Source organism: Saccostrea cucullata, unplaced genomic scaffold, assembly GCF_032062105.1.
Source record: "Saccostrea cucullata isolate Sc308-1 unplaced genomic scaffold, CSIRO_AGI_Scuc_v1 ctg17862, whole genome shotgun sequence".
Classification (NCBI taxonomy): Eukaryota; Metazoa; Mollusca; class Bivalvia; order Ostreida; family Ostreidae; genus Saccostrea; species Saccostrea cuccullata.
The window spans coordinates 1-10,838 of NW_026930189.1; the positions used below are offsets into that span (position 1 = coordinate 1).

Sequence of the window (10,838 nt, forward strand, 5' to 3'; positions counted from 1 at the left end):
TGACCTACTTATGGTATTTGATAATTATATTATAATATCTTCAGTCTTAACTGGCTAAATATTATCAAACTTTGTAAGTTGATGCATTTTGGGTCTTATGATACTAATAGAGTTGGAGGCTTCTAATAGAAGTGATAGATTGTACAATTTATCAGAAGAGCGATTCAAGGCCCTTGGGCCTCTTGTTTTCTTACCTTGTCAGCTCTAATAGTTACACTTCCTTGTTGATTGACATCAATGTCTTTATTAGTTTGATCGTAGCCAGCAAATATAACCCGACTCCACTGGTTACCACCCTGATAGAATATGTGGCCACATCCAGACCTGTTGTTGTATACAGTCAGTATCAGGAGGTAGGCTATATACATGTACTTCTCTATATGTTATCTCTATCAGACCTTCCAGATTGGGCTAATTAGAAAATAAAAACATATTAGAATTTATGCCCAAGGTAATAGACAACAGAATATACATGTAGGTAGAGATGGACATCCTGAGTTGGATAAAGAGGTTGCTGCTGATTACAGTGTGATATCTCATCTCTCTAATTAAAACTCTTTTTGATAAAAGAATTGTCCTTTATATCACACATGTTTCATTTTAAAAAAGAATGTTATGTTTTCTACATGTATCTATATCTATTCTCTTCCAACAGGCTGTAATGGATGCCTATGCCTATCTGAGAGAGATGGGGTGTCTGGTGAATTACAGGGTCTCAGAAACCTGGCTCAGGGAATATCAGGTAACCTCCACAGACCATCTCAGGGAAACTGTGACTATGTCCTAGATCTAGGCTGCACACAAAGAATTTAAGTTCAAATCTGTAAATCCATGAAGTTACCTTAAATTGAATTTTTCCAAGTTAATGCCAGTGGTTTTCTATTTCCCTTTATAAGATCCAGATATGTGTTTCTCTCTGTCTGAAATTCATCTATGTGAGTTTTTTTTTTTTAATATAACAAATCCTGCCAATTAGAACACACCTGTGATACAGTTATTTGTCTCTCTGTCAGATATCTCTATCAGATAAATGTCCGTTTGGGATTTTTTTAATAACAAATCCTATCGATGAGGAAACATCCTGTGATACAGATATTAGTATCTATCAAATACTTGTATCTGTCTGTATGTTGATTTTTTTTCTATATAACAGATCCTACCAATGAGGACACACCCTGTGATACAGATATGTGTGTCAATCAGATATCAGTCTCTATGTGATTTTTCCATGTAACAGATCCTACCAATGAGGACACACCCTGTGATACAGATATGTGTGTCTATCAGATATCAGTCTCTATGTGATTTTTCTATATTACAGATCCTACCAATGAGGACACACCCTGTGATACAGATATGTGTGTCAATCAGATATCAGTCTCTATGTGATTTTTCTATATTACAGATCTTACCAATAAGGACACACCCTGTGATACAGATATGTGTGTCTATCAGATATCAGTCTCTATGTGATTTTTCTATATTACAGATCTTACCAATAAGGACACACCCTGTGATACAGATATGTGTGTCTATCAGATATCAGTCTCTATGTGATTTTTCTATATTACAGATCTTACCAATAAGGACACACCCTGTGATACAGATATGTGTGTCTATCAGATATCAGTCTCTATGTGATTTTTCTATATTACAGATCCTACCAATGAGGACACACCCTGTGATACAGATGAGTGCTGGAGGTGGATATCTTCTCACAGCCACCACAACAGTGAAGAAACCAACCACAGCTGCCACAATGTCATGATCAATTGTTAGCAATTTTATTGCCTGACGTCACGGCGTCAGGCAGTATAAGGATTGATATTTCCAAGATCCGAAAATGTGCGACCATATCTAAAGAGCTAGATTTTGTGCAAGCTGATTTACATTGGAATCCTTTGCCTGCATTTTAAAAGAAACAGTTTTCAGAAAAAAGAAAGATATTACTGATGCGAAATACTGCAGTGTTTACTTCCTTTAATCTTTTTGCATGGAACAGATTATTCTATATGATTTGCCGTTTCAACATGTCCGTGTATCCTTTTTTCTGCATTTCCATACTACTGGATCAGTCCATTTATATTCTACGAAAGGGGTGAATCACTCTTTTCGCGCCAAATGTCACTAGTAAGCTATCTTCGCGCCTTTTCCTTGGATTGTTCTATTGTATGAATGGGTGTGCTAACTTCCATGGAATTAAATAAAGTTTGTCCTTATAACTTCCTTCTAATGCTTCAGAAATTCTATCTACAAGTTTTATACCATTCTTTAAAACAACATATCGTATTCATCAGTATGCATGGTATATGGACATGTAATACTAAAGAAATGATGTTTCTAATTTGTTTACCGATCCCGCGGTTGGTTTATTCCATAAATGGACGAGTCCAATAATAATAATCAACGCAATTCAAGCCATTGTTTCCAGATGCATGATCTATTATATGTCTTTGTTCAGATGCACACGATAAATAAAAAAAATTGTGAATAATCTTGGATATTTCTTTCTACAAAGCCTAACTATTGAATTTACTTATTTCACTCTCAATATATCATGTATTATATGATAGTGTCCCCCCTTCCCTTTTAAGAAAAAAAATAATGAACACACATTACTACTGTTTAATTCAGAGGAGAAAATACACTCCAACAAAATGTGTTTTTAATTATATCCATCTTTTAAAATGTTCACAATGCGTGATTTGATAACAGATTTTATAGAAGGTGTTACAATGTAGCTTGAAATCAATCTAGATCCAAGGGCAGATCACTCTACTTGCAGACCCCCCCCCCCCCTTTCAACTACAAAGTTCTTTAGTATGCAGTGTAGAGATGATTCTTCTACAAGTTCAGTAAAATCAAGATTTCAATTACATAAGTTTCTCAAAATATAAATTTAGGATATTTTTTAAACCCACAAAGTATAGCTCAAAAGGGTTATCACTCTTCATGCAGATAAATTGATTGATTTAGTCAGGCAAGCTTTTTAAAAAGCTGTTACTTGTAATAAATCTAATAATTAAGCACAAAATGTTAAGTTTTAGTATTACACAGTGGGATAACCCTTGCATTTCATTTTCAGAATTTAGCATTGAATTTCCAACAATCTTTGCTCTATTGGTCAGAGACCAGAAAAGCTTATGCAATAGTAAGGTGTCCTTTGTCCCTTCGCTGCACTCACTCTGTGATCGGAAGGCCATGAGTTCGAATCCGCTGTGACTGACCTGTCGATAAAAAATGAGTCGAAAGTTGCAGGTCCTTCAGATGAAACCATAAAAACCGAGGCCCAGTGTTACGGCAGGCATTGGCAGAATTGATTGATTGACTGTATGTTGTTTAACATTCCTTTAAGAAATTTTCACTCACATTGAGAGGTCATCACATTAAAAGCAGCTGTTCTGATATGCTACCGCTCATGTAAGCGGTAGCGTATCAGAACAGCTGATTTTTATCAGATTGTTTTTATGTCATATATGAATTTTCTTATGCTGCAAAAATTTGCATGGAATTTTAAGATTTTGATGGGAACTCCCCCCCCCCCCCCCCCCAAAAAAAAAATAAACTAGCAAAACATTCTGTTGTATCCAAAAAGAACTTTATGTTGTACATATGTATTTTCGCCCAATAAAATTCTAATTTTAGAAAATCTTTGAAATGTACATTGCATACACAATTTGAATTGATTAAACAAGAGGCCCATGGGCCTTATAGGTCACCTGAGGATCATGCAACAACTTTCAAATGATTTAATTTCGTTCATGTTTTAAGGTAGATGCTATGGCATTCACAGAGGCTGGCACCATTGCTAATAATCACTATAAACTTAGCAATTGCTTAGTTTAGTTACTTAAAGGGGTTGGGTGGTCATTTTTAAACTATTTCAATCTCCTTTTGAAGAAGACATTCATATAGATATACAAAAATAATCAAATTTTAAAACTAATATGTATGAAATTTTTCTTTGTCAAATGATAATTGACAGCTTAAGATATCATGTCTAAAAAATTAATTTATATCAGGTGGTTATTGTGTTAATTTGTTGACCCCAAGCCTCCTTTATACCCATAGACAGGGTATAGGCACAAAAAATGCATATCAACTAATCAGTAATATTCAGCGATAATCAGAAGTGTCCCTACCACACATGAATCCCTGACCCTAGGTCCACACATGGCAAATTTTTGAAAAGGCACACTTGCTTATCAAAAATGTTTGATTAATGCGCCCAAGGAGCAGATTTCAAACAATTTGCTTTCAGTATATAAGTAGAGCCCCCCCCTTCTAAGGTATCCCTGACCCAGGGGCCTGGAAATTCACAATTCAGGAAGAAGAGCGCTTGCACGTCATAACTATATAGGTGGTTCATCTGCTTATTACCCAGGAGCAGAGAATTAATGTATTTTCACTATAATAATATAATCATTATAGATCCCCGCCCTAACACCAGAACCCCGACCCTGGGGTCATGAGATTCACAATTTTGGTAGAGGCACTCTTGTTCATCATAACTATGTACTTACTTAGTTTATTTGATACCCAGGAGTAGAGAAGAAGATTTTAAAAGAAATAATAATTTTCACTATATAATCAATATAGGCCCGCCCTAGCACTAGAACCCCTGATCCTGGGGCCATGAATTTCACAATTTCGGTAGAGAGCTTAATGCTGATTACAATCATGCAAACAGTTTGACTGCTTGATGTCCAGGAGTAAAGAAGAAGATTTTTAAAGATTGCACTAATTTTAGTGGTTTTGGTCCCACCCCTCAGGCCCCAAGGGGGCAGGGACCATGAAATTCACAATTTTTGTTCCCCTTCACCCATAGATGCTATATGCCAAAATTGGTTGAAATTGGTTCAGTGGTTTCAGAGAAGCAGCTGAAAATGTTCAAATGTTAACGCACGACGAACGACGACGGACGAAAACGGATAGCAATAGGTCACCTGAGTTTACTCAGGTGACCTAAAAATATAGTTTGGCGCTCTCTGCAATTGGCTTATACATTTGCCTCTAGGCCTGGCCTCGGCCATTTACTGAAGTTCGCATACAGGGTTATTTTCAGTATTTGGGGCCTTTCTACTTGCAAAATGTGTTGCCCTGTTTTAAATTTACCCTTCTGTTTGAGAAATTATACTTAAACTTAGCTGCGGATCTGTAGCGTTATGGTTTTTATATATTTGTCTTTGACCATGACGCTACAGATCACGTAATGCAAAAAAAGGTGCAATTTACGGCGCAATATTTTTTGCGCACTTTTAGGGAGAATTTCTCCACTTTCTAGCATTGGTCAATCAACTACCCTTTACTCCCTAAGACACATTCTGTAGCCAGTATGTATATTTTATCCACCTCCCAACCATTTATAGTTGTCTCTACAGGGAATGGACTCGCTTGAAGTGAATTTTCAGCAATCTAACAAATAATTTTAATCAAGCGTGTGTATCACTTGTAGAGACCTCTAAAAAGGGTTGTGAGATGGATAAAATATAAACTTAATTTGCTGTGTCATTTAACTCAAGATTCAGACATATCGACGGTTATAATATAAATAAACAATAGATACCCCCATTGACTAATTGTATCCCAGTGAAATCGGAATAAAAGATACCACAGAGTCTGCCATATTTGCATGTACTGAGTGTCATATTTGAATGCAAGCGTAAGGTAAATACGGCCAACAACAATCAATCTTAAACCGAGGCAGGCAACTGACAGATAAATCGATGATCCAGGGATTTTAACAACCTCGTTTAAATTTATATTTAAGGGGTCGACTATAGTTTTCATTGCGCAATATTTCGCACATCATAGTAAAACGAAGCGTATTTACTGTTTTAATGGAACTTTTTTCGCTTAATTATTAAAATTAAACAAAATTAAGAAATTATAGGTATAAAAATGTAACAAAATTTGATATAACTGATTTTTTAAACCGATTTTGCAATTGATAGGTAGGTTGACGTCGTTGCAGTGTGTTTTTGACGTTATGATAATCTGTACCTCTTAAAGAAAGGGGTAATAAAAATATTATTTAAGAAAAAGTAACAAACATACGCTCTTGAAATTTAAAACATAGAAATTTGAGAATATCTCCAATATTTTTATTATGTTTTCATGTGAATCCATTGTGTACGTCATATTTTGTAGTACTCTATAAAAATAGTAAAATTTGCAAATGTTTTGCATTTTGAGATGCCCCCTCTGGTAACAAGACGGTAGAATTTTGTGTTTCTTACATATATTGTATAATATAGTATTACTCATCAAATATCATAGTTTGAACAAAATGTCTATTGTAGTATTTGTATAATTTGCTTTAAAGTGCTAAAATTTGGCATTTTCCTATATAATCCTATAGTAAATGTACCTGTATTTTGAGACGGTCCCTCAAAAATACCTGGACGGTAGATTTCCCCCAAACTTTGCATGTACACTGAAAATAATGTAAGTTATATATGGTATTAAAATGAAGAGTTTCGCTATTGTAGTTTGCACACAATAAAACTATAGTCGCCCCCCTTAAATTTATGTATAGAAATGTATAAATGAATTTGACTGCGGTTGTTTAATCCACAAAATTAATGGAATCTTAAGTCATAAAATTTTATTGTGAAAGCTAAACGAGAACTTCTGAAAGATACATTATCAATCCATAATTTTCAAAGAATTTTTTATAAATTAAATGAAGAGATACCTACATGTAATATGGAAATATTTTTATTTCATGCAATACATTTGGCTGTTAAATACAAAGACACTAATTTTAACGGATAATTTGTACATGTTTATATATTTATAATTATGATAATTTATCCGTATTTACTTACTTTATTTTACTGGATATGATCTTGAAATTTGGGGGGGGGGGGGATAATTATGAATGAAAACTGCGTTTAAATATAACGCGATTGTTTCTTGCGAGCCTCCGAAATTCATGATTTTGTGAATCAACATATGAAATTAAAATTGGTCCAAATGCCGGATCGTACTGTTGTTATCCTGGACGTTTTTAAGAACATACCTTTAAAGAACCTGCTTTGGCAATAAGACTTAAATACGACTTCTTAATTTAAAAGTAGCTTATCGGATCTAACGGAAATCCATTATGAAAATAAAATGAACAACGTGAACACACCGGTGTTTTACGATGAGGGCATCGCCAGGCTTTAGGTAGGAAATGTTTTGAATGTATTGATAGTTTTTAGGCTACGTTGAACATTTTTGAAAATTTTCAGTACGATGCGCAAAAACCATCATATATCGCAGAAAACTGAAAACAGGTTCCCTGCCCATGACCTCTTTGAAATCAATGCATTAATTCTGCAAACACTTTGCATGGATCTAGAGAACAGGGGGGGGGGGGGAGGTATGGTCTGAAATGTACACAGATCTAGAAAGTGGTCAGGGATTCTATCCCCCTTCCCCTAGAATTATCAGACCTGTTTTAAAGTAATAAAAAATGACCTATGTGCTGCTAGAAATCATGAACCTCAGGTTAAATGAAGAGTCCAGTATACTTGCTTAGGAAGAGATTCATGAGACACAAAAGCTCTGTAAAATGTATGTCGTTTGTTTAGGGGACGACCATTTAATTGTGAGGGGAGAGGGGTAAGGGCAGTTTTTTTTCGAGTCAGATTACATATTTTCATGTTGGTAAAGGACATATTATTTATTTCCAATAAGATCAAGGACAGATTATTTATTTTCTTCTTCACTGAAAAAGTCGAAGCCAAAAAAAAAAAAGAAAGAAAGAAAGAAAACTAGAAAACATCGAAGTCCACAACTCTAATTCGTGGTGGAGGGGGGGGAGGAAGGGGACAGATTATCCATTTCCTGTCCAATCGAGGACAGATTATTTATTTTCAACATTTTCAAGGACAGATTATTTATTTCCAAAATCTGACCCCCCCCTTCAGAAACAAATGGTCGTCCCCTTAAATTTCATTTTTTTAAAGCGAGTTTTGTTTAAAATAATTTTCAATACAATTTGTTTATTGACCAATTGAGGGTTCTCATGGGGCAGAGAGAAAGTACATTGCTAACATTTGTATATAATAATAAGAGAAGGAACGGCTACATGAGCTGACAGGGCATTTATTCTAAGGTAGATATGATGCATATGCCATTGAGAGTAATAAATTTCTTACAGTTACAGGTAATTAAATGCAGTATTTTTTCAGTTTTAGGGACTGGATAAGGAAAAACAAACGTTTGTTCCTCCTTGTGGCTGTGATATCAGTAGTAGTGTATATTATTTACTACCTCAATCTTAAAGACCGCATCGATGAAAATTTACTCTCCCCGCATCCCATTAAAGAACAGGACAACCCTGACGTCAAATATTCCCAGGCGGGACAGGACGAGATGGTGTATAATATACTTCCTAAAGAAAACGGATTTTACATAGAGATGGGAGCGTTCGATGGCAAGCACTTGTCGAACACTCTATGGTTAGAGCGCCAACACCACTGGCTTGGTTTGCTGATAGAGGCGAACCCAGACCTTTGTCGTCAAATTGACAGCCATATGCGACATGCATGGAGACTGTGTGGTTGTATCTCAAATAAACAGAAAAATGTAGACTTTGTAAAAGACGATGTATTTGGAGCATTGAAAGATCTAGAGAAGCATGAAAACCTGCTAAGTAACCCTGAAATTATCAAAGTGCAGTGTTACCGATTGAGAGCTGTGTTGGATAAGATTGGAATACATCACATAGATTACTTCTCACTTGATGTAGAGGGAGCCGAGCTCTTAGTATTAGAGTCCATTAAAGATGATTTAATTTCAGGGAGAGTCAGAGTGGATGTGTGGACAATAGAGTACTTAATCAAAAGCAGGAATTATGTGGATTCCATCAAAACAGCCGAGAAGCTCAAACTTTTAAAACAGTTTTTTGAGGATGTGGGAGGTTTTTTCCTACACTCTACAATAAAACATCCTGTAGCAGGAGAAATGGATGCTGTGTTTGTAAACATTAAAACATGGTGTAAACTTTACAGTAAACTTCCAAATGGACAAAGTTGTAAAAGGAACCAATGAATATGCAGCAATAGAACTAACCCACTTAATGGTTGGGTTTTGTAAGGAGGGGGGATAAATCACATCATTCAGTAATTTATATCTATTTTAAAGAATTCAATATTTTTGTTATAAGAACTTCCTTACACTTTTAGTTAGCAATGTGTCAATCATCCTATATCAACAGAACTTCAACTTCGGGGAAAAATACTGAATGGAAATACATGTACACATTTGCTTTCATATTTTATTTTTGTTCAAGCAACATTATGAAAATTTCATTCTGGTAAATCACTCTGTCCAGAATTTGATTTCGAAAATGTCTTTGTACACTGAAGTAGTTCATCATCATCAGCTGCCAACATAATTTTCTGAAAGGCCTCCAGTTCTAATCTACAAAAATGATTAATATTTATTACCCAAAAACAACAGGATATTTCGATATTTTAAAGAAGAAATCTAAGATATATATAAATGTACTTTGTAAAAAGATTAGACGAAAATAAATATTGAAACTTCGGGGGGGGGGGGGGGGGGCCTTCAAAGCAAATGCTAATACTGCCATAATTACTGTACATGAATGTGATCTCTAAACATCTAGTAATCCAATTCCTATTTTTAAACTAGAGGATTGCTGGATTCATAAAGAAAATCGCCATTCACAAGCAAGTTAAAAGCTGTATTTGTAAAGGACCTCACCTTCTTTTCTGGATTTTCTCCTCCAGCTGTGATGACAGCCGAGCTGCAGCTTTTATAATATTGTGAGGTATTCCAGCGAGTCGAGCGACATTTAAACCATAGCTTCTGGCTGCCATCCCTCTTGCCAGTTGGTAAAGAAAAGTTATTGTTTGTTTGTCTTCACCATCTGGAAATTGTTTAAAAACAACAAAAAATAATGTATACATGGTTGTTTTGTTTCTCTTTATTTTCGCCCTTTCAGTGAGGCTTTCACATGTGCAAACAATTTTGTCCCATCTTAAATTCGCCCAATCACAGTTTTGTTTAAGAAATTATACTGCATTCTTTGAATTCGCCCTGTTTTAATTCACCCAACGAAGGTTAGGGCCAAATGGGGCGAAAATTTCCCTGTATACAATATATACATGTAGATTATTACTGAATGAAAGGAAATTTTCAACCCTTCAAATGCACCCGTCCAAAGTGCGCAAATTTCAGACAGAGCAAATATTCCGAGAAGACAGCGACATCACTTAATTAAATGCAACTTTGTCTGGGCACATTTATAATGGGGTGAACTTGTTTGCAAATATGAAGTGAAAATATTCAAATTCATTCGATAAGAAACCAGTCTAATGTTTTATATCTGGTATACCTGTTTCATTATCTTCATGTACAATAAATCCCATGTGAAAATTGCCAACATTCTGAGGGTACAATTTTTCAAACTCTGCCAGAATTGGATAATGTGTCACAAATAGTGTTTGGCACTGAACCTGTATTTGATTTAAAAAAAAAGAAACGTTATATCTTAAAATGTCTTTGTAAATGAAATTCAACATAAAGCAAATACACATCCATACATGTACAAGTACCAACAAAATGAGATACAATTCTATAAAACCATGAATTTAACCATTTAATAATGTTAAAAGTGAAATTTAGTGAACAAAATGTTCTGCTTTACAATAACCTTTGAGATAAAGTAGTCTAGGGTGGCGTAGGCAATAGCAACACCATCATGTGTACTTGTTCCCCGTCCGAGTTCGTCCAGAATAACCAGCGAACGTGAGGTAGCTTGCGAGAGGATATCGGAGGTTTCCTGGAGCTCTACCATAAAAGTGCTTCTACCACTG

The 10,838-nt window shown here is 35.2% G+C and overlaps 2 protein-coding genes and 1 long non-coding RNA gene across 3 annotated transcripts; 2 read left to right on the forward strand and 1 right to left on the reverse strand.

Moving 5' to 3' along the window:
* Nucleotides 1–243: 243 nt before the first annotated feature.
* On the forward strand, nt 244–1,782 carry LOC134283192 (uncharacterized). Its single transcript, XR_009995437.1, has 3 exons — nt 244–353; nt 656–742; nt 1,658–1,782. It is a non-coding gene; the product is annotated as an uncharacterized LOC134283192 (long non-coding RNA).
* Nucleotides 1,783–8,166: 6,384 nt separating this feature from the next.
* LOC134283193 (uncharacterized) lies at nt 8,167–9,085 on the forward strand. Its single transcript, XM_062765643.1, has one exon. The coding sequence runs from the start codon at nt 8,167–8,169 to the stop codon at nt 9,043–9,045; it is 879 nt and encodes a 292-aa protein (XP_062621627.1). The 3' UTR covers nt 9,046–9,085.
* Nucleotides 9,086–9,302: 217 nt separating this feature from the next.
* On the reverse strand, nt 9,303–10,832 carry LOC134283195 (DNA mismatch repair protein Msh3-like). The gene is made up of 4 exons (XM_062765644.1): nt 10,676–10,832; nt 10,358–10,478; nt 9,724–9,889; nt 9,303–9,417 (listed from the first exon to the last, which is right to left on the reverse strand). The coding sequence occupies exons 1-4, from the start codon at nt 10,817–10,819 to the stop codon at nt 9,303–9,305; spliced, it is 546 nt and encodes a 181-aa protein (XP_062621628.1). The 5' UTR covers nt 10,820–10,832.
* Between the last annotated feature and the right edge of the window lie 6 nt (nt 10,833–10,838).